Consider the following 24,312-nt stretch of genomic DNA (forward strand, 5'->3'; position numbering starts at 1 on the left):
CTCTCACTAAGAGGGGAGACTATGGTGTATCATGGGAGATGTAGACCAGGCACTATGCTGGCATGTCAAAATCCAAATATTTCAATGAAAACTCAACATTTTCCACAGAAAAAGGCCCCATTTCTTATTGTTCACTGCTTAGATGTTGGATACCCTAAGATAGCTGCAACCCACACTGGGAGAGTGGAGGTCTTTGTCCCCCACAAGTGACTGCTCTAAAAAATAGACTTATGAACCTGCTGAAGATAGTGGCTTGCCAGGCTTAGACCTTTAGTTCGAGCAATCGTGTTTCCTGCTTTTAGAGCTGAAGGACATTGATTCAAACGCCGCTATCAGTTATGAACTGCCACAACAGGGCGAAGGAAAAGAACACACACAGATTTGGGCTCTGACATCAGTGACCTTTAATGACAAAGAACCCACAGTGACAAAATAAAAAAGAAACAAACCCAGGAATAATGTGATCGTCGTAACACCTCACGGGACTGGTAATACTTCAGGAGTAAAAGCTTTTTGTTTTGTTCTGGTCTTTAATGCACTGTAGTAGTTATAACTTAAATGTGGTCGGCACCCCTTGCTGTGCCGGTGAAACTTAAACAAGTATATAAAAATATGCCATTAAATTCATATCAACAATCAAAGACTTGAGAACACTATGTACAGAGAAGGCAATATATACCAATATTTACAGTACGTCTCAGCGGGATCTCTCACCAAACAGAGAAATAAAGCCAAGAGAACAGAGTCAAACAAGGAGGGGGAGTGAGCATGGGAGACTGTGCCTTGCCTTGCCTGTCCTCTCCTCTGGTGCATCTCAGGTGCAAATGCCAGTCCCTTAGTTCTCTATGGAGTAGCAGCAGCACCCACTTCAAAAGAAAGACACAGGGCTTGGCTGGAGGAGCCAACCTCACCTTCCTGGCATATGGGTGGTAGCAGCAGTGATGTTGGAACAGTTTGTATAGTGGGGGTGCTGAGAGCCATTGAACAAAACTGTAAACCCTGAATACGATGGAAACCGCTTCGAATCGGGGGTGGTGCCGCACCCCCAGTTCCAGCACCCCTGGGTAGCAGGGATTGGCCCTTTGATGGATCACACGCAACTCTGCCACCATTGCATCTCTAGACTGTGCAGGGAGACGGCATGGTCTGGGAGCCTGGCCTCACTCTCGGACATTGATGAATGGCGCTCCTTTCTACCTCTCTGCCAGGAGGGAATAGCAGTGGTCTGCACCGGCGTGTGCAAATGGCGCCCCCCCCAGTGTTTACAAACGGGATGGACTTTGCTTTAAGGGCGAAAGGCAAAGAAAATATTTACAGCGTCTTTCATAGGATGATGGGATCTGAGTTGCAGGCCTCTCTATGTCCTGTAGGTATTGACACGGCCCACATCACTTTGGGAAAGCCTCCCAGTCACCCACGGATTTTACACTCTTTGAGGCGGGTCCCCGGGCCTGCAACTGAGCTGATGGGGGAGGGTAGGAGAAGAGATTTTTGGACAGATTTAAGAAACAGCTTCCTCTCAGTGGTGGGAAGGGAGCTCCGCAGTGCCGCATGACATCGCCACTCCAGCCGGCCAAAGACCTTGCAAAGGTCCTCCAGCCAAGCAAGGGCTGGGAGGAGCTGAGATGTCAAATGGAAAAGAACCAGGAGAAATGCCTCCCTGCACCTTTTCCAGACACAGTTTGGTCGCCAAGGAGCAGGCAGGAGTGAGCGAACTCGCTTTTGGTTTTCACCTCTAGCCAGCAGAATGAATCCTTCGGTTAGGATCATTAGACACTTTTCTAGGCTTAACTGAAGCTGAAGGTGGGCTGTAAAACACATATGGCACATACATTCCTGTAACTGTTGGAGATCCGATAGCAGCAGAACACTACACTGAGAGACGGAACAATCCCTACAGTTTCACACTGCGGGACATTGGTGCGCTGGGCAGGAACGCAGACTCTGACCCCCATGGACCCTTTTGGCCTTGAAAGATAAGAATTTATTTGAAGACCAAGCTGGTTGAAAAGAGGGGGGAAATTGCCCCAAATGTCCCAATACCTCTGACCCCATGCAAAAACATTTCAATCAGCTCATTTCAACTGGCCCCTCCCTTCGCTCACATGCTTTATCCCATGCTCAAGCTTCGGTACTTCCCTGCAGCCATCAATCTCACCACAAACACCTTAACCAGAGGGCAGGATGGCAGTACTTGGCGTGTGACACTGGCAACTGCCCCGGGGGAAACTTGGAATGTGACCTTGGCGCCCGATCCTGAACAGGGACTCTTTATTTCCATGGGAGCGAAGGGTACTCAGCTCCTCCCAGAAGACTGAGCCAAAGTCCCTTGATGTCAATGGACAGACTCTCAAGACCCTCTACAAACAGCTGAAGAGAAAGGGATTTTCACTTTGGTTTTAAGATCTACTTGCCGGTTTTAAGAATGTACCCAGTCTCAGCAGCTGATCTAACAGGCCCATTGGCTATTAAAGCTCTGCAGCTCACCCCTAAGAGTAGTTCAGCAAAACCCATTCTCACTGAGGACCTAGTTGTCTTTAAGGGAAGCATCCAGATCACTGCATCTTAAGGCCAAGCCCACCTCACCTTCTGTGAATCATCCAACAGGGATTTTGCATGGATCAAGCGAGCAGGATTCATCCTTCACTGCTGGAAGAGTCTGCTCGGAGCATCTAGGAGATTGCAAAAGCTTCGATGAGAGGAGGTGACTGTGAGATCATTCTCTTTTTCATCTCCCAGTCAGGTCTGTTACGCCCAAGCCCTACTGAGCATCCAAAGTCCTGTCATGCCAACCGATTCCCTTCCAACCAAATCCTCACCATGTCTGAGACCCCAGCCTGTTTCCTTCTAATATTCATTTGAAATGTGAACTAATGTGGCCTAGCAGTTTAAGATCATGATGACCCCTCCAGTGGGAAAACAGACAGACGGATGCATGATCTCTTGCAGCCTGCCAGTCACATGGACTGAGATGACAGTGACAAGGCTTTCAAAAGGAGAAGCCATTGGGTTAGAGTTATTACTGGGGGCGCATTGCTCCTAAGTGGTGAACACTCAATAGGGATGCGGAATCTGGGACCATGTCAGTGCCAAGATGCTGCAGCCAAAGTGACTCTGATTTCCTCAAAGCACAGACAGAAGGCACAAAATATTCATGAATGTTCACCATATATAAGGGATGGTATGAATTACCAGGGAACAAATCAAGGTCCCTTTAAGCATGGTGGAGATGACAGGAATGATCATCCTCCTTCCATGGCCAAGCAGCAGTTACGGTCCCACACTGGATTTCCCTTGGAAGCTTGCTCCTTGGAGACCTCCAGGATTGGGTGTGACAAAGAAACAAAGGATAGGAATAAATGGTCAGTTTTCACAGAGGAGTGAGATAAATAGCAGGGTCCCCCTAGGATCTGTACTGGGACCAGTGTTGTTCAACATAGTCATAAATGACCTGGAAAGAGAGGTATACAGTGAGGTGGCAAAATCTGCAGATGATACAAAACTACTCAAAATAGTTAAGTCCAAAGCAGATTGTGAAGAGCAACAAAGGGATCTCACAAAACTGGGTGACTAGGCCACAAAATGGAAGATGAAATTCAATGTTGATGAAAGCAAGTAATGCACATTGTAAAACACAATCCCAATTATACATAGAAAATGATGGGGTCTAAATTAGCTGTTATCATTAAAGAACGAGATCTTGGGAGTCATTGTGGAGAGTTCTCTGAAAACATCCACTCAATGTGCAGCGGCAGTCAAAAAAGCTAACAGCATGATAGGAATCATTAGAAAAGGGATAGATAATAAGAGGAAATATCATAATGCCGCTATATAAATCCATGGTATGCGCACACTTTGAATACTGCTGCAGTTCTGGTGGCTCCATCTCAAAAAAAAATACATTAGAACTGGAAAAAAGACAGAAGAACAACAAAAAAGATTAGGAGTATGGAACAGTTTCCGTATGAAGAGAGATTAAAAAGACCAGGACTGTTCATCTTAGAAAAGAAATGACTAAGGAGGGATATGATAGAGGTTTATAAAATCATGACAGGTGTGGAAAAAGTGAATAGGGAAGTGTTATTTCCCCCTTCACATAACACAAGAACTAGGGGTCATCCAATGAAATTAATAGGCAGCAGGTTTTAAACAAACACAAGGCAGTACTTCTTCACACAACGCACAGCCAACCTGTGGAACTCATTGCCGGGGGATGTTGTGAAAGGCAAAAGTACAACTGGGTTAAAAAAGGAATTAGATAAGTTCATGGAGGATAGATCCATCAGTGGCTATTAGTCAGGATGGTCACGGACGCAACCCCATGCTCTGGGTGTGCCTAGCCTCTGATTGCCAGAAGCTGGGAGTGGATGCCAGGGGATGGATCACTCAGTAATTGCCCTGTTCTGTTTCTGCCACTGTCGGAAGACAGGATACGGGGCTAGTTCCGCGTGGGCCTGGCACATGGCAGCTAGTGCTCAGAGTGGGACTCGTGCTGCTGCAGGCTGCCCTGTCTTGGGTCGATTAGGTCACTGATTCAGCAAAGCACTTAAGCATGTAGCTAGGCCCCACTGACTCCAAGGCATGCCTCAGGGCTTAGCTGCTCCTAACATGGTGCTAACTGGGAGAGCTGCATGTAGGCTGTGACATATCGGTATTTTCCCACAGGTAAGGACAGGGTGCAGGACAATCTCTCCATTATGCCATCTGAGGAACTGTCTATCCCACCTGCGCAAGAAATTCTGCATCTCCCCAAATTTCCACCCTCGAATTCAGCACCTTATACCCCATTCAGATAGAGACACACACAGCTGTCAATCAAGAGCCATGCTGACCCTGCCACCTGTTCTTCGGGGGCGTGATCCACTGCCTATCAAAGCCGACTAGAATCTCTCCATTGGATTTGATGTAGGTTGGCTTGCGGCCTAGGAGATCACCCCATGAGGAAGAGAATTGCCCCAGGGAGAAGCTGCTATATCTGACCCACAGTCGCTCAGACACACTGGGCCAATTCCATCCTGACTCGCGCCCTGGGTAAATGGAGACAGGGGCAGTTCCTGACGTCAGCAGGTGAAGACTCTGCGATTTGTGAACGAACCTCTTGGAAAAAAACACTTTTAGCAACACATTGTGCATACACAAGGAAACCTGTCTGTCTTCAAGCAAAGTAAATCTCATGCAGCATCCCCAGAGGATGCCTTCTAAGAACATGCCTGAACTGTCACCTGTATTGTTTGTATCGCAGTAGCATGTGGAGGCACCAACTGAGATCAGCTAGGTGCTGTGACAGACACAGAATAACCAACAGTCCCTGCCCCAAAGAGCTTCACATCTAAATACACAAGACAGACAAAGGGAGGGAGGGGACGCAGATGCATAGAGAGGAAAGCGTCTTGCTCAAGGTCACCCAGCAGGTCAGTAGCAGAGCTGGGAATGGAACCCAGGTGTCCTGCCTGCCAGCCCAGTGCCCTAGCAACTAGATCATGCTTCTGTGGAAAATCCCAAACCACTTGATGGAGCTAATCAGCCGAAGAGGGAAAGGGAGAAAGGAGAAATTACACATTCTCAGATGAAACAGGAAACCAGATAGTAGGCAGATCAGGCAGAGAGATGAAAGAAAACTGCTCCGGATGACAGGAATTGCAGAGGAGAAAGCTCTTGCATAAAGACTTAAATATACTTGTATATATTGTTCAGGTCACTGGGGACACAAAATGTTGTTTACGTTTTTGGTTAAAGTATTTAAAATGCTATAGAATAAAGTATTTTCAAATACCGCAACAGGGCTAGAACTACAGCTAGGGTAAGCAGGCATAGCCACGCAGGTTGCAATGGAGCAACGTCCATTGACACTAGCTAGATGTGTGGCACGGAGCTTGTAAGCACATTGTTCGGGCACTCAGTTCTTCCACCAGAGCTGCTGTGTAACTGGGAGAACCCAGTCAGGGTTGTCTTTAAACCTACTGAAGTCTGCAGACAGGCCAAGATTTTTAAAAAGCAGGTGCTTAAAGTTAGGTGCCTAAATCCATCTTTAGGTATCTAAATGAGTGGCTTGATTTTCAGAAGCGACGAGGACCCAACACGTGGGGAGACGTCTCATCAGGAAGACATGGGCATGGCGTTCAGGCTACACATTTCGGTATCTAAATATTGTTATTCGTAATTATTTGTACTGTGGAAGGGCCCAGTCACAGACCAGGACCATGTGCTAGGTGCTGTACAGTGCAGAACAGAATGAAGGTCCCTGCACCATAGAGCTGACAATCTAAGTAAATATGGATTGAGAAGTTGACACCCTGGGCTACCTTTTCAAAAGTGACGGGCGATTCTGGGTACCTCCATTTTTGGAGCCCAACGTGAGACACCTTAGAGGTGGTTTTCAGAAAATGTGAGCAGCCAGGAGCAGATTTTCAAAAGAGCCAGGGTTCCAGAGTATCGCCAGTCCAGAGTGTTCAAAACTCCCCAGACTGTGTTCAGAATCATGACAGTGTTTAAAAAATCCTTCATCTGGGGTTCATTTTAATTTGCCTTCTGTTTACTGAGCCTTTGGAGTGCACTCAGGTCCTGAGTCCCAACTTTTTCTCTGCAACCATGAGGGCTAGAAATTTAATTAAAAAAAAAAAATGAAAGCTGAGAATCTCATGAAATAACATGACTCCAGAGACTGGAGCTTTAACGTAAGCACTAAATATCACTAGATCTGTAAGAGCTGGCAACACTGGCGACTTAGCAGCACAAACCCCATTGAGAGTCCACGGCACATGAATTCTTGTCATGTCCGGTGCTTTTGAAATTCCCAGCGCTGCCCTCTGAAAAACTGGTTCTTAAGGTGTCTCCGGTTGGGCACCCAACCCTCACTACTCACCTTGAGGCCCCATCTTGGCCACGTGAACCCCCACAGGCAGCCCTGGGGGCGAGCCTGCCTGTAAAACACCTTCCTTTGGGGACATTTTTGGTGCAAGCTGGCTGACAGTGGATTCATACTCTCTCCCTAGGTGAGTAAACCCCCATGATTCTCTTTGCTCCCCACCCCCACTCAGGATTCGGGATCTGGAAGCTAAATACATAAATTAAGTGCTGGGGACAGAAAGGTAAGTAGTTAAAAAACAACCATAAATACTGTACAATGCAAGAGACCATTGCAGTCGGACAATGCCCCTCCTAGTTCTGCCCCGGCTGTAGGCCACAATAACCAACTTGCTTTGCTCTTAAAGCCAAAGGAGCGCGAAGCTGCCCTGGTCCTAACAGTGCCCCCTTGTGGCGCTGCCCACTATCAGAGATCCAGCTAAGTATTGCACATTTTTTATTTCATGCAGCGGCTCCCCTCTTTGCTGGCTGAATGGAGATCAGCTCTCCGCCACCTCTGCAATCGGAGCTGTTGACTGTCAGCCAAGACGTTCCCACCTCTCCTCTCCCCTCTAGACACTCAAGTAACCCTCTGGGATCAGCGCTCATGGATGAATGTGACACTGCTGCCATTGTATGACATTTGCTATCTGCAGCTCATCACTGGTTGGGACTGACTGTAGGCTGGGGTGTCGGCACCCTGCATGCAATTCCCTGGGCACGCCGCTGCCTTCGCTTCCATGCAAGCTCCTTGGCAAACGTCCCCCCCACAGAAAATAAATAAGGATATTGTATATGTATTCAAAACAAACACCACCACCACAAGTGTTCTTTGGGTGACAGCGATGAGTGAGCGGGTTAGCTAGAGACCTGGAGATGCTGGAGCAGCTGCGGCTAACGGGGATGCTGGAGCGACTTCCTCTGACAGGAGGAGTGGGGAGCACTGTGTGCGGGGATCCTAGTGAAGCTGGCGGTGAAGTAAATGCGACGGTTTGCTGATTCTGGCTGGGTGGACAAGAGACAGAGAGAGAGCGGGCAGGCTGCCGTCCTTGGGTGTGCTTGCTTAGACATGGACCTTCCGCTTCCAAGCGCCCTGATTCAGAACCCCACGCAGGTCAAAGCACAACACACAAAAGAAAGGTCCCTTGCCGACTGCACGAACAATGGATTCTCTCCTCTGCTAAGCCCTCCTCTTTCACCTGGATGCTTCCAAGCAGTGCCACATAAATCAGTCCATCCAGGTGCCCCTGTCCCCACACCCACACCCGCTGCTGGAGTAAGCGCAGGCTGCCCCATAGGATCTGTTTGTTGCACGTGTTCCTCTCACCACGCTGCAGACGCTGTGTTTGGGAGGAGCTTGTCCCCAGGCACACACAAATCATCCGGGATAGGAGACGAGATGGGCTCGGGGGCGGTTAGTAACAAGAGGAGGCAGGGGTGGGGCTGGTGCTCTCCCCCCAGTGGGGCCCCGTGCTGCCGCAGATCAGACCCTCCACAGGAGGAGATGGTTTGTGCTGTCATCTCGTCCCACTGTCTCGCTGCTGTTGGTGAGTCTGAAATCCTCATAGCCATCCCCCCCGCTGATCACCAGCATCTTAGACTTGGAGAGGACCATGTTGGAGGACCTGTGTCTTGCCAAATCTCTCTTTTCTGCGTCACTCAGCTTCTCGGTACCTGGGAAACGGAACAAGCCCAGAGAGATCACAGCGCGTGTGCGGAAATAACGGCTGTCTGATGAAATGTGGCGAAGGGGTTCTCAAACCCGGCAGTCTATGTCCCTCCCCAGACATGAGCTGTAACGACCCCGGGAGCCTTGTCACGACCCACTCTCCTCCCAAGCACCAAAGGCCAGGAGTTTTAAGGATTGAGTGATTTTGCAGGCTCATCCTGAGGACCTGATTTTCAGAAAGTGCGGAGAACCCAAGCTGCTAAAAATCAGAACCCATATGTGGTTTCACACCAGGCACCCCAAAGCCTACACCCCCTTCCTCAACTGCTTTGGAAAGCCTTGGTCAAAAGGAATGGGCTTCTCACCCTGGAAGGCCCCAGCTCACCTTTTCCAAGAGCAGCTTGAATTCTGCTCTGTGCTAGCCTTGCCTTCAGGGAGACTGAGGGAAGGGGCCGCTTATTCATAGATTCCCAGGCCAGAAGAGACTATTGTGACCATCTAGTCTGACCTCCTGCATAACACAGGCTGGAGAACTTTCCCCCGCAAATTCCTAGAGCAGATCTGTTAGAAAAACATCCAGTCTTGATTTAAACATTGCCAAGGATGGAGCATCCACCACGACCCTTGATAAGCTGCTCCAGTCAGAATTTGTCTCCTTTCAACTTCCAGCCATTGGATCGTGTTAGACCTTTTCTCTGCTAGGCTGGAGAACTCACTAGTAAATAGCTGTTTCCCATGTAGGTACTTATAGACTGTGATCAGGTCCCTCACTTTGTCAAGCTACATAGACAGCTCTATGTACTCTGGGGGGCAAAAGATGTTCCACCCCCCCCAATCATTTTTATTGCCCTTCTCTGTCCCTTTTCCAGTTCTAATATATCTTTTTTTGAGATGGGGTAACCAGAACTGCATGCAGTTTTCAATTTGTGAGGGTACCATGGATTTATATAGAGGCAATACAATATTTTCTGTCTTATTATCTATCTTTTTCCGAATGGTTCCCAACATTCTGTGCACTTTTTTTGACTGCCACTGCACATTGAGTGAATGTTTTCAGAGAACTCTCCACAATGGATCCAAGATCTCTTTCCTGAGTGGTAACAGCTAATGTAAACCCCCACATTTTGTATGTATAGTTGGAATTATGTTTTCCAATGTGCACTACTTTGCATTAGTAATTTTGTATCCTCTGCAAACCTTTGGTGAGGCACCTTGTTAATGGCTTTCTGACAGTCCAGGTACACTATACCCACTGAATCATGCTTCTCCACACATTTGTTGATCCCCCTCAAAGGATTCTAATAGATTGGTGAGGCATGGGTTTTTTTTTAACAAAAGCCATGTTGATGCTTCCCCAACAAATTGTGTTCATCTATGTGTCTGATAATTCTGTTCTTTACTATAGTTTTAAGCAGTTTGCCTGGTACAGAAGTTAGGCTTACCAGCCTGTAATTGTCAGGATTGCCTCTGGAGCATTTTAAAAAATCAGCATCATATTAGCTAATCTCCAGTCATCTGGTACAGAGGCTGATTTAAGTGACAGGTAACATAAGACACTTAGTAGTTCTGCAATTTCACATTTGAGTTCCTTCAGAACTCTTGGGTGAATACCATCTGGTCCTGGTGATTTATTACCATTTAATTTATGGCTTTGTTCCAAAACCTCCTCTACTAACACCTCTGTCTGGGACAGTTCCTCAGAACTGTCACCTAAACAGAATGGCTCAGGTGTGGGAATCTCCCTCACATCCTCTTCAGTGAAGACTGATGCACAGAATTCATTCAGTTTCTCTGCAACAGCTTTGTCTTCCAGTGGCCCATTGACTATTTGGTAGACTTCCCGCTTCTGATGTACTTAATTTTTTTTTTAATATTTTTTTCCTGTTAGATTTTGTGTCCTTTGCTAGCTGCTCTTCAAATTCTTTTTTGGCCTGCCTATTTATACTTTTACACTTGACTTGCCAAGAGTTTATGCTCCTTTCTATTTTCTTCAGGAGGACTTGACTTCCAATTTTTAAAGGATGCCTTTTTGTCTGCAATCGCCTCTTTTACCCTGTTGTTTAGCCATGGTGACATTTTTTTGGTTTTTTACTATGTTTTTTTTTTCATTTGGGGTATATATTTAATTTGAGCCTCTATTACGGTGTTCTTAAAAAGTTTCCATGCAGCTTGCTGGCATTTCACTCTTGTGACTGTTCCTTTGAATTTCTGTTTAACTAGCCTTCTAATTTTTGTGTACTTCCTCTTTTAGAAGTTAAATGCTACAGTGGTGGACTTCTTTGGTATTCTCCTCCCCCCTGCCCCCCCAAACAGAGATGTTAAACAGAGGGTGGGTGTCTGCAGTAGCATTCCATGCCATAAGGGGGTGCACTCAGCACCTGCACCCTGCTGCACCCAGACTAGTCTCCCAAGAGTAGTGGTGAAGCTGCATCTCTTGGACGATTGAAAAACAGGCTGGACAAAGAACCAGGGAATGAGAGCAGAGCAGTAACTCTGCTATAGTGAGGGTTGAGACTCACTTACTGTTTAACAGGTGATTTTCCTAAATGCTCTAAAACCCACATGTCAACTCAGATCATCTTGAAAATCGCCATGCCTTATGGATGTCCAGGATAGGGTTAGTGGTCAAAATTTGGACTCACATGAGCAAGGTGTTCAAAAGATACAGACCCACTAAAAATTGCATGGGTCATTTTAATGGTTCCTAGAACATTATTTGTGCCCACATCTGGTATTAGAGGGGAACAATCTTGCTTGGGCCCCACGGGGGATGGACTAAGTGGGATTTAATATCCTGGATATCTGCCCCCCTCCCCAACTTCTTACCCCTCCAGAAGGCCCATCCAAAGGGATGACTCCAAGAGTAAGACACAACTGAAGGTGGGAAAATGGGCCCTGTGATTCCATTGGGGTGTGTGTGGGTGTGGGGGGGAGCTGTTGCATGGAAATTTCAGCCCCTGCTGATCTCTGGGTTCTGAATGTGGGTACAAACCCTCCTGCTGGACCCACCTGGATCCCTCGGCAGCGGAAAGATGATATCAAAGTTGTCGGGCAGTTCGATGGAGGTGAGGAAGCGCACGTGGCCAGTGTGCCCCTGGGACAAACCCACCGGCGTCAGGGGCATCTTCAAGGAGGTGGTGTTGGCCATTATGGACAGCGTCAGCACCACCCCAGCGCTGGTACCAATCCAGAGCAAGTCCTTGCAAACCAGGAGTGCTGTGATCCGCAAACAGGCAGCCTTGTGCTGGCGGATAATGGCATCCGAACCTGCCAGCGGGACAAGGAGAGGACCAGGGGTTAAAGCACAGGTGAGCTGAAGTTCTAAAAGGTCCCTTGTACATGTGACCAAAGGAGGTTATTGGTCAAGTTCTCAGCAGCATCTACCTCCCTTGGGCAATGCACCTTTCTGCAGGGCACCAAGCAGGGATCATCTGGGCTAGGTGGGCATACCCCATATGATCTCTGTCACATGATGGCATGGGATGGGCAGTGCCAGACCTTGGGACTTCCTAGCTTCTTGAGTCAGGTGTTTGGGGCAGGGGTGATGGATTCTTCCTAAAAGTAGTCAGGCCACGAAGCCCGATCCCCTCCATGGCCCCGCTCCTACCCCTCCTCTTCCCCCTGAGGCCCTGCCCCCGGGCCAAGCTGGAAGCCAGAGCCGGGCCAGGAAGCCCTGGTCCCTCCATCTGCCTGGGATGCGGGGGCCTGAGAGCAGCCCCTGTCTCTGCCCCCTGCTCCAGGTCCCCCGCCCAGGGTAGGTGGAAGGTCCGCGGCTCCCCACCGCTGCCCACGTGGCTCTTACACTGACCCAGCTCCAGCTTCCAGCCTAGCCTGGGGCCAGGCTTTGGGGGATGAAGAGCTGCAGCTGGGCCATGGTAAGAGCCACCCAGGCAGCTGTGGGAGCTGCGGACCCTCTAACTGCCCTGGGCAGGGCGGGGGGCAGGCAAGGACATGGGTGGGAGCTTCTCTCATGCCCCCAACCCAGACAGGTGGAGGGTCCGCGGCTCCCCACAGCTCCCTGGGAGGTTCTTACCCGGGCTGGGCTCCAGCTTCCGGCCTGGCTGGGAGACAAGGCCTTGGGGGGAAGAGGAGGGGCAGGGGCCAGACCTATGGCGAAAAGTGGGAGGGCCTTGGTCCCTTGGCCCCCTGTGTTCCGGCAGCCCTGGTTTGCAGGTGCAATGATTACACATCGGCCTGTCCTCTCTGGGAAATCAACATGCGAGTTCTGCTATGGTCCAAAGGGAAGAGAAATAGGATGGTCCTGTGGCCTTTGCTCCCCATGGCTTGCCCCTCAGAACAGCCTGCCGTCTCTGTGTGAGACAGGCCTGGCCAGGACTGGGACAGCACGTGCTGTCACCCGGGGGAAGAGGCATGGCTGCTGGCTGAGGCAGCTGGCCCAGTGACTGCCCTTGCTAAGCCTGACTCTAGCCAGGGGGAGCAAATGACAGCTCCCTGGGTGGCCTGCGGAAGGATGATTGATCAGATCCCAAACGCATCCTGCTGGCATCTGCAGACCCCAAAGTGAGCCTTGTTCAGATGCCTCCCCTCGGGCTGCCTCATAGCTGCTACTGAACTCTCTGAGCCCCACAACCTGGTCTCTAGGGCCCCGAGACAGCAGCTGTGCAGAGGCAGGTCTCCCTGGGTTTCATAGCTCAGTGCCACAGACAAACCGTTCGAAGGCAATGCAGGTACCTGCTAACATTTTGTGGACCAGGGGCGTGATATCGACTTCCGCCAGCTGCTCGTAGCTTGTGGCATGGTACAGCCTCACCTGGGCACTGCTCTGGAGCGAGATCCAGATACCTGGGTTGCAGCTCACCATGCAGGTCACGCTGCGGTTGCTGTCCTGCCCAATATGGAACGTGTGCTGCAGATGGAGAGGGGAAGTGCGTCCATCGTACTGCTGCCAAAGGATGGGACCCTCTGCACTGGCAGCAGAGCCAACGGGCCATTCTGGTTCTGTGCCATGCAGCCCTGTGCTTTAGGGATCTAGACTTGCTGGTGAGGAAGTGATTTTTCCTCCTTGTGGAAGGTTCCCCTGGCAGTTCTCCCTTATTATTATTTGCACTGCGGTAGCACCCAGGGGGCCCAACTTAGATCAAGGCCCCAGTGGGTGAGGTGCTGTACAGACACATAGCAAGGAGCTTTTACTCTGCAATCTAAACAGACAAGGCCCAAGGGGAAACTGAGGCACAGGGAGAGGGAGTGATTTGTAGCAGAGCTGGAATTAGCACTCAGGTCTCCTGATGCCCAGGCCAGTCTCCCAGCCACTGGACCATGCTGCCTTTCATGTCTATCAGTAAGACACCTGAGCCAATCCATCAGCACAACACCCCCTGAGCCAAGCTAGGTATAAGAGGGCCGTTGTCCAGGATGGATGAAGAGAAATATACGAATACGCTGCATTTCTGTAGCCTTTTCCATACAAGATGGCAGGTGCTTCACAGACCCCTCAGGGAGGGAGGTAAGCAGCTTTATCCCAGCATTGTCCCAGCTGCGGGGAGAGAGGGTCAGGACAGCACTGAGAAAATTAGACTCCGGTTTTGAGTGCCTTCATTTTGGGTGCTTGGCCGGAGACACTTTGGGGATGGTTTTCAGAGGTGCTGAGCGCCCTCTTGTGGAAGTCAATAGGTGTTGGCCCCTCCGATATTTGGGCTCTAGATGTCTCACAGCGGGCACCCAAAAGCAGAGGAAATTAAAAAACCTGGCAGTTTGTGACGTGATCCAGAGACGGTGCCAAGAACAGAACCCAGCTCCCCAGCCACCTGCTTTAACCACAAGGCCACCCTTCCTCGCCTGCTTCTCCCATCTCTAATCTCCTCTATACAGCACCCGCCTTGGTGGCGGCTGGTAGGGGGCTCCTGCCCCTGTGCGTTCCTACAGCATCTCCCCCGTGGTCACCTATACATGGAGCTCTGCTGCTCAAAGGGTGACCCTCATCCCACACAAGCTCTCAGTGGGATCAGTCACTGCTAGGTGTACTCATAGAGGGGCCCAAAGACAATGGGGCTTGGCCATGGACTGTCCCAGGGCAGAATATGGCCTTTTGGAAACTGATGTAGGAAATAACCGAGGGGAGATCCTGGTGCGAGGGGCTGGAGTATTTACCTCAGGAGAGAGATGGCTCTCCTGATCAGAAATCCCGGCTCTCCTGATCGGAAATCCCGGATCTCCTGATCAGAGATCCCGGCTCAGGGCTGTGTGTACCTTGCTCTAAAGGGCCGATCCAAAGCTCACGGAAATCAACAGGAGTCTTTCCATAGACTCCATAAGGCTTCAGACTGGGTCCCAGAGCTCATGACCAGCCTCCTGAGCCCCCCACCCCCATGTCCCCATGTTGGCTTGAGCCCTCCTGGGGGCTGGGAAAGTGAGCGGGTACCTCCTGCAGCAGTGTGGCCGTGTTGAGGATGAAGACTCGGTTCTGACACCCACACCACAGCTTGCCAGCCACCGAGACCATCTTAGTGACAGGGCTGCCCGGGGAGCCAAGGGACAGGGACTTGGAGTTCTGGGAGTCCCAGAAATGTCCTGTACAGAGAAAGAAGAAATCAACAGTTGGGTTCTCCTTAGCTGCCCCCCATGGGTCCCCACAGCACAGCAGCCATGTGGGCCGGTGGACACACATCCTGTTAAACGAGGCATGATGTTTGGGTGATGCTTTGAATACCCTCTAGCTGCTGACTGCCCAGCTGCGACACTTATATGGCTCCCATCACCACAGCATCTAAGCTCCTCACACACCCCTGGGAGGCAGGGCCATGCTGTTATCCCCATTGTACAGGTGGGAAACTGAGGCACAGAGAGGTTAGGTGATTTGCCCAATGCCCCACAAAAGCCTGTGGCAGAGCAGGGACTTGAGCCCAGGTCTTCCAAGGTCTAGGTTAGTGCACTACCCGCTGGGCTAGAGCATGTGCAATGTTCTGGGCCATGCAAACCGCCACCAGCGGGCAGAGACGGGGTTAAGGATGGTGATGACAGTAACAGTGCACACCTCTGTTGTGGCTTCCAGGGGAAGAGCTCAGATCCCTGATGCTGCTTCAGAGCTGCCCTGGGAGGCAGGTCCATGCTATTTAACCCATTGCATGGGAGAACGGAGGCAGAGAGAAGTTAAGTGACTTGCCCCAGGTCACACAGGAAGCCTGTGGCATAGCTAAGGAGAGGCCCTTCAGACTAAGGCTACTAAGGCTAACAGACGCAGCCACTCTGCAGCCAAGTCAGCTGGCCAGGCACTTTTAGTGCCCACCTCATTCAGAACTCCCACCTCCCCCGGCTGCATCTCAGCCAGCGATTCCTCACTACATTGCAAGAGACTCGCCCCTTTGGCACAAGGAGCTAGGACCAGGAGCCTGTGGCCTTAACCTGCTCTGCAACCTCAAGGATGTTTCCTTCTCCTCCCACCATCCCCAGGCGTTCCTCTGAGATGCGGATTCTACAAGCCATGAATCCTGCTCCCAGTTACAGCAGCGTCATTCTGGAGCGACTCCCCCACGGGCAGCCCAGTCACTCCCGATTCGCACCAGCATCACTGGGAGCAGCATCTGACCCTTGGTGTCCGAACCGTGTTAGCTCTGTCCCCAGCTCTACAATGGGGGTCTTGGTTACCTGAGGGCAGAGTTTGGCCAGGAATCTTCAATTCCATGTGCCCTGAGCACTGTGAAAATATACCAGTGCTTCTGTCACTGCCAAGGCCACGCTACATGGAGAAGTGATCACACCAGGCTGGGTTCTCCTCTTCCTTATGCCAGTCCAACTGCACGAGCTTCAGTGGAGTTACTCCTGATTTACACCAGGGTAAGAAAGAGGAGAATTGGGCCCAGAGCAGTTAGTAAAAGGGTAGCCTGGCATTTTAAAAATAGAAGGCCAACATTTTCAAAAGTGCCTGTAACTCTGGGTGCCCAGAGAGTGCCCATTACCTTTGGGTGCCCCAAATTAGCGGATGCTTCTGAAAATGTTGGCCTAAATTGATGAGCTAATCTAAAACCACAGAGGACATGATGGCAGCCATTGGATAGGGGGATGGGGAATCAGGACTCCTGGGTTCTATGCACCGCTTTGCCACTGCCTCACTGTGTGCCCTCAACTAAGTAACCTCTCTTGTTCTGCTCCCCATCAGCACAGTGGTGCTCTTAACGCTAACCCGTCTCTCCGGGGAGTTGGGAGGCTCAGCCAGCTGCTTGGGAGGCGCTGTGGGATGGCGGCACGCAAGGCCCTACGTCAGAGCGCAGCACTGTTGGCATCAGACTCACCTGCCTCTCTCTGGTAGATGATGAGTTCTCCGTTCGCCAGGGACACAAAGACCTGGTTATCCAGGTACCTGCCGAGAAGAGAAGCCCGCGCAGTTAGCCTGGGACAGACGTCACCATGACAGTGCGGCAGCAGCTTCCCTCCGAGGAGGCTGCTCCCAGTGAATCAAGTCTCTCCTGCAAAAGGCTGCTCCCTCGGTGCACTTTAGTCTCTCCTCCCCTCCCCAAAGTGCCCCATATCAAGGGCTCTTAAGTATCCTCAACCCAATCCCTAGTTTCTCCTTCTAACATAGCATCCTGTACAGCCCAGCCCCCACCATATACAGCTCCATCTCCCACCCTCCCCACACATCGACTTCAATTGAGATCCAGGCCCCGCTGTACCAGGGATTGCAAAAGAAACAGTCCCTGCCCCAAAGGCGGTACAGTCTGAATAGACAAGCCGACAAAGGAAGGCGTGCTAACCTTGTCGGACAGCTGGGGAAACCAAGGCACAGAGCAAGGTCGTGACTAGCCTGAGGTGCCACAGGCAGTCTGTGGCAGAACCAGGCACTGAACCCAGGTCCCCTCAAGTGTCTTTACCCTGAGGCCATATATGCTCTGTATTAGTTACCATTGAGATCATGGTGACACCCAGGGCATATCAATTAGACACCCGTGGCTGGCCCATGCCAGCTGATTCAGGCTAAGGGGCTGTTGAGTCGTGGGGTAGATGTTCAGACTTGGGCTGGAGCCTGGGCCCTAGGACCCTGCAAGGTGGCAGGGTCCCAGAGCTTGACCTGCAGCCCAAGTGTGAAAGGCTACACTGCAGTTAAACAGACCCTTAGCCCAAGTCAGCTGGCACGGGCCAGCCGCAGGTGTCTAACTGCTGTGTAGATGTACCCCCAGAGGCAGGGCCCTGGCAGGAGCTGATATCATGTGCTGTGTACCACTTACAAGATGCACATGACGGCGGCCGAGTGCTGCATCTTCATGCTGTTCTTCCGGTTGCGGATGTTGTCTGAGGACTGGTACACATGGATGCTAGAAAACAAAGGGAGGTAGCTGAGATTTCTCTGCCATGGCTGATGGAACTGACTCCCTGACCTGGCACAGGCAGAGGGGAACCTGAAGCAGCTCCGGTCACAGCAAATCCCAATGCTTTATTGGAAACACACTTTGTATGTCTGGCTCAGCCTCAGTTTCCCTTCCCTTCTCCACTGGCACCAGCGCCGGGGCAGCTGGGAATGGCATCATTCACAAGCCTCCCTAGCACTGGCTCCCAGCTCTCTGGAGCACGCAGCATTGGGTGACACTGGAACGCCCTGGCCGGTGTGGGTGTGAGTTCCACCCTTTATAAGGCTCGCTTAAGGGGTTAGAACATAAGAACAGCCATACTGGGTCGGACCAATGGCCCATCTAGCCCAGTATCCTGTCTTCTGACAGTGGCCAGTGCCAGGTGCTAGAGAGGGAATGAACAGAACAGGGCAATTATCGAGTGATCCATCCCCTGTTGTCCAGTCCTACCATCACACAGCCAAAGGCTACGGACACCCAGACCACGGGATTCCGCCCCTGACCATCTTGGCTAATAGCCATTGATGGACTGATCCTCCATGAACTTATCTAGTTCTTTTTTGAATCCAGTTATAATTTTGGCCTTCATAACATCCCCTTGCAATGAGTTCCACAGGTTGACTGTGTGGTGTGCATGCGTTGTACTTAGGTCGCCCTCCACATCAAGGACCCACATGGCGTTTCTCTTCATTCACATGGCAGGGGCTGGAGCTTTTGGTGCTGAGGGGGCTGAGCCCCCATTCACCTGGTGTGAGTGGGCAGTGCAGTGTCTATGTACGTATGAGGGGCGTGTGCAGGCAGAAGTGTTTGAGTTTATGGGCCAGGACAATGAGCAGTGCAACTTCGAGCTGGCTGGGGAAGACCTTTAGAAAACCAGCTCTTGTGTGATCTCAGCTCCTCAGGGCCTGCAAATGGCGCAGGAAAAGTGTCAGCACAAACGCCTGGGCCACTGACACCACCACAAAAGTGTGAGCCCTCTCCCAGCCCTGGGGTGCAGAGCCGTGCCTCAGTGAGATGGTTTTCAGATATTTCCATTCTCTTTTTCAGGCTTGTTTGGGCCTGGATTGTGTGCACACAAATGTGTGTGTGTGTGTGTGTTGGGAGGGAGGGGAGGAGGCTGTGCATGGAGGGGTGGACACACAGTAATAGAGTTTAAGGCCAGAAGGAGCCAACCTATCAGATCCTGTGTGCCTTTGTGTGTGGGTATGGTGGGCATGTGGGCATGATGTCATGTCTGTGTGTGTGTGTGGGGGGCACTTACATGTGCATGCCCATGTGTGCCGTATGTGGTGGTAGGTGGACATTTAACCAGGTGGATTTAAGAGGCCTGGCCCACCTGTTCAGTGCAGAATATGGCTCACCAGGATTTGATGAGATCCTCTCAGTGCCAACGGGTACAATGCCAAATAAACCAATGCAGCTGCACCTGCTGACACCAGGCCGGTGTTTGGCTTGATGTCTCCACAAGCACTGAGTGAACATTCTTTTCTCCACCTCCCTCTATTCTCAGGGTTTACCCCAGACAGTACCTGAATCCCCTCCTTGTCACGCCTTCCCCCCTGTTCCCAGCGTGCTAAGCGTCCCCCTGCCAATAACACCCATATCGGCAGCTTCACTCCAGCGCAGCCATCCATTACAGAGGCTACCAAAGGAAGTTGGCTCAGCAATGTTCACATGCAGGCCGGCAGGATCAGGTGACATCCACCAAGCCACCACCCACCCCTTTTCCAATACTCTGCCTGCTCCTAGCTGACCCACCAGCCATCCTCTGTGCCCAGCCACATTGAGCTTTGATACGCCTCAGGATCTATGCTCAGCAGGTCCTCCAAGCTGCCCCTTGTGAAGGACCCTCGGCTTGACCTCCTCATCGCCCGCCCATCCATGGGGCTCTCGCTATTCCTGTTCTGGCTGAAGGTGCTGGAGATGGGAAGGAAGCCTGGCTCCTGCTCCTCCTCTGAGCTGGTGGTTTCAGCTGCCACATCTTTGGAGCTGGGGATCTCTTCATCTGGACAAGGAGAGGTGACAGGAACACACAAACCAGGAGGTTTTAGGATCAGATTCTGATCAGTGTGACTCTGGATTAACTCGCTCATTCCCACTGAACCCAATCTAGTCGACTCTGGTTTAACCTCATCTATTTCAAAGCATTTCTCTTGCATCCCTCACCACAGTGTCTAGGCACCAGATGGAGGTACTATGGACCTACACGAGTGCAGCTGAGGGCAGAGTTTGACCTGGGATGTTTCATACTGTAGCTGAATAGCACAGTGGTTAGGTGCCCTCTAATGGGAGCCCAGGACAAGCTACATAACAAAAGACACTGGGACTTTCAGCATTTCATTTGTATCTCACATTTCCATGGCACTTTTCATCCTGTAGGAGCAATCCCCAAACCTTCTGCAGAGGGCGACAGATTCTGTTCTCAGAGGCACCAACCCAAATTCAGAGTAAATCCATTTACTTAGTGGAGTTACACTGGATTTATACTGGAAATGAGAATCCAAATCCTGGTCATACTGCAGTCAGGACACCAAGATTAGCGATATATTAAATATACATGTAAAATATTTCCAATATCTGGATGAGAGACAAGGTGGGTGAGGTAATACCTTTTATTGGACCAAATTATGTAGGTGGGAGGGACAAGCTTTCGAGCTCCAGAGAGCTCTTCCTCAGGTCCGGAGAAGACACTCTGGTTCTGTATAGCTCGAAAGCCCCTTCGAGGATCAGAAGTTGGTTCAATCAAATATATGACCTCACCTACCTTGTCTCTCTCATATTCCGGGACCAACATGGCTACAAAAGCACTGCAGACATGGATATTTATTACATATTAAAAAACAACATACAAAGAACATTGTTTAGGTTGCAAAGTCAAGCACTTAGAAGTTAGGAAAATGCCATATACACAGTTTCCAGTGCAGCCTCATTCTGCCCCCTGTGCGTCCATCCTGTGCACTGAATGAGGCAGGGATCTTATGGAAAAAAGTAGTACTTGATTATCTAATTAAAGACTGTATCATAATGCATACACACAAAGTGGCTGAATAATTCTAGCATCTCTAAACTAGCGAGTGCTTGATTTTGCAACCTTAATAACGACCTCTTATCGTCATTTTCTTGTATGTCATTTCCTAGAGTTTGTTTTTAAAAGAAAAAAAGTGAAAACAAATTCTATTATTTGTGATTGCAACAAGATTTCTCTGAGAAATGCAAGCCAGCAAAGGGAATGGTGATTTGATGGTTTATATCTCAGCCAAAGTTGAATGGATTTTCGTGGGACAAAGAAAAGGCACCCCTCTAGTCTGAGGGCTTTCCCTTGCCGAATATCAAGGGCCTGATGCAATTAATGACGGTGCGAGAGCTTCTCTAAGAAAAGGTCACAAGAATCCTTTATAATGGAAAGTGTTAGGGTCACTACCAGCTCCCCCATAATAGCAGGGCTCAGTCATTTAGTGGCCTAAGAGTTGATGACTCACTTCCAAAGCTAGAGGAGATGGTGGAGTGGCTGGCCTGGCTCTGGAGTGTGCCTGATGGGCTTGGAGAGGACTCATCGTCTGTATCATCGCTGTCAAAAGGCATCAGCTCCCTGTTGGCGCTGTCCATGGGCTCAGAGAGCTCTATCGAGGAGCCGGAGATGGAGATGTGTAGGCACTGCTGGGGCCCGGAGTCATCCAGCGCCGAAGGAGCCGGCTCGGAGGTTGGACTCACCAGGGACTCGGGACGCTCCCTGTTATTAGAGTGACAAACTGATGTAAAACCAGGAGCACATTCACATCGGCAAACCCCGACCCATACATGATGGAGCATGGCTACAGGAAAGGACCAAGCCTGGGGTGACTACATTGCTTGCAAGTGGCTAAGCTACCGATAAGATATGTAAGTGAATGGCTAGTGGATCATACTCCGCATGACTACAGGCCTGGGTTCTAGTCCTAGCTCTGCTACTGACTTGTCCTGTGCATTGGGAAAGCCACTGTGCCTCAGTTTGCCCATCTTTAAAATGGGGATAAGAAGGCTCACCTGCCTAAGAGGGGTTGCTGTAAGGATTAAATCCCAAACACTTCTATTATATGCCGCATACTGCAGAAAATCTACACTGGAGCTTTAATAACAACTGATGTCTGCTATCTCCCTCTCCCCCTCTGCCTAGAAAGCCAGATGCCTTATTGCCTTGGGCCAGAGACAGCCAGGACTCACAAAATGTTTCAAATCACCACAAAAGATCAGAAGTGGCATGTCCGTAAAGCATGGTGCTGTAGGCTGACGGGCAGTACTTCCAGCACTTGGAACTGATCTTATGTACCTCTACACCAGCGGCCGACCCAGGCTGGCTGACTTGGGCTCGCGGGGCTGCAGGGCTGTAAAGTTGCAGTGGAGATGTCGGGCTTGGCCCGGAGCCCAGGCTCTGGGACCCCTGAGCTATCTGAATGCCTCCCCGTCTCTGATGTGTTTATCTTATGAGGTAGAGCAGTGTGAGTATCCCCATAGGACAGCTGGGGAACCAGAGTGTGTAGAGACTAAGGCCTGGGTTTTAACAGACATCCAACTCCTATTAAAACAAGAAGTCTGGGGCAGAGAAAAGACTGGAATGCTGCTCTCCTGAGTCCCAGGCTAGCACCTGACCACTGGGCCAGCCTGCCTCTCCTCACAGCTATCCTAGGAACCTCCTCTTTGTTTCTGATGCCTCATGCACTAACAGGCCTCAATGGTGTCCGTGACCATTGCCTGGCCTGGACCCCTTCCCCTCCCGGGCAGATACCCAGCACTCAGCCTGCTTCTGCAGTGCCAGGGCTCCGAGTCCATCCCCGCGTCAGTCCCTGTTTCCTTCCAGCCCCGGATGCGCTGGCATCTTGTACCTGAAGCTTCTCTTGAGGCCCGGCACGGCAGCGATGCAGAGGATCCTGGCCGAGCACACCGCTATGCAGGCCTCCACTGTGGGCTCCTTCTTGATGCTGAGAAGGCAGACCTGCCCCACGTAGCCGTCGCTGTTACACACCCACACCTCGTAGGCGTTCTCGGGGCTGCTGTGACTGGGAGAAGCACAAGAGAACTGGAAGGGGGCAAAAGACAAGGGAGTTTCAGGTCATTTTTAAATTGTACTGAAAGGCCTTCATGATGAACGTCTCAAAGCGGCTGGGTCGGGGTGAAAGGGGGGAAGGAGGGCACAGGACAGAGGAGGTGCTCTCTCTCTTGGTTTGAATAGAACCAGTTTCCTTTTCAATAGTACGGTTCATCCCAAATGATACAGAGGTGTCACCGCTGGCATGCAGCCACCTCTGGGGTGGAACATAGCAGCTGCTTAACACCTCACTAAAACACCACCCTATGGTTTAGGACAGGAGGTGAAGAAGAATACTGTTGCCAATCCAAACTGCGGGGGAAATTAGAGATGTACAATGCAATGGAATTTGGCCAGGACACCAGGGCTAACATCCCCGCGCCTTTGGAAAAATGTCCCAGGACCTCTAACGAGGAAAAGACCCCACTTCCCTGGCCCATGCATGCAGGGGGGAACGTAGTCGGGTCCTGCTCTCACCTCCGTGTGATATTGGGGGGGGGCAGAAACATAGATCTGCCCCCCCAATATTTCCACTATGAGGGCACTAGCCTGTTTTGCCATCTCAGGAGCCACTCTCCATCTCGCAGAACGGGGGCGTTAGTATTGTTCCAGTGATGTTTAGTCACACGGCTCTGTGGCCTCCAAATGCCCCACCCCATAGGGGTAGAGAACCTTACACCCCTAGGTCACCAGTTTGAATCCAGACCAGGCCCGTAGCAGCCAAAAGCTGTTGTCATCTGTTGGCAGTTTGGTGGCCTGAGTGAAACGAGCCGCTGGCTCTGGTGCCCTGGGACTGTGGTCTCCGGATCCCTGGCTGGAACTTCGTCACAACCAAAGAGAAGACGGCCCCAAAGCCTCCCTCACAGTCTGAGGCTAAGCCCTGCACGTGTTCGGCGGGGAGCTTCCTCAGCCCTGCGGGAGAGCTCCTGCCGTGCAGCTGTGATCCCGTGACACACCTCGCTGCACTGATTTTGTGGAGAGCCCAGTAACTGAGCGTACAACAGTCCCGAGCCCTGCAGACAGGTATCCACATCACAAAGCAAACGCAGACACATCTGGCACCACTTGCTGCTCAGCAGAGCAGGGCCAGGGGCTTTAAAACAGTTGGCAGGTTGGCGAGGGCATGCATGGCTTGCCCTCGGCTGTCCTGCATCTGCCTGGTTCAGACAGAGGTCTGTCATATCAGCACGAGGATCCCATGAAGAAAGAACAGCCCCTGCTTCTCTGCACCTGCAGCCAGTGATGCACCCCACCCACCAGGGCAGGGGTGACCTGTGTTAAGGAAGGGGCGTGGGTTTCTGGCTGGGTAAGAGACTTAAGGGCCTGTTCTCGTTGGCCTGCAGGAACTGCATGAAACTGGAGCTTGATGTGACCTTTGGGTTCCCATAGGAACATGCCTCCGCAGATCAAGGCCAGTGGGTGGCAGCTTTTGTCTCTGG

General features: G+C 51.0%; 1 protein-coding gene across 1 annotated transcript in view; it reads right to left on the reverse strand.

The window, feature by feature from the left end:
* Positions 1–384: 384 nt before the first annotated feature.
* Positions 385–24,312, reverse strand: part of ARHGEF17 (Rho guanine nucleotide exchange factor 17) — a 254,528-nt gene continuing 230,600 nt past the window's right edge. The window contains 9 exon segments of the mRNA XM_043504045.1: positions 385–8,517; positions 11,522–11,779; positions 13,205–13,379; positions 14,892–15,040; positions 16,759–16,826; positions 17,692–17,778; positions 19,570–19,816; positions 21,291–21,541; positions 22,671–22,864. Coding sequence (XP_043359980.1) covers positions 8,327–8,517; positions 11,522–11,779; positions 13,205–13,379; positions 14,892–15,040; positions 16,759–16,826; positions 17,692–17,778; positions 19,570–19,816; positions 21,291–21,541; positions 22,671–22,864 — 1,620 coding nt within the window. The 3' untranslated portion in view covers positions 385–8,326.

The sequence above is a fragment of the Dermochelys coriacea genome, chromosome 1 (assembly GCF_009764565.3).
Source record: "Dermochelys coriacea isolate rDerCor1 chromosome 1, rDerCor1.pri.v4, whole genome shotgun sequence".
Lineage (NCBI taxonomy): Eukaryota > Metazoa > Chordata > Testudines > Dermochelyidae > Dermochelys > Dermochelys coriacea.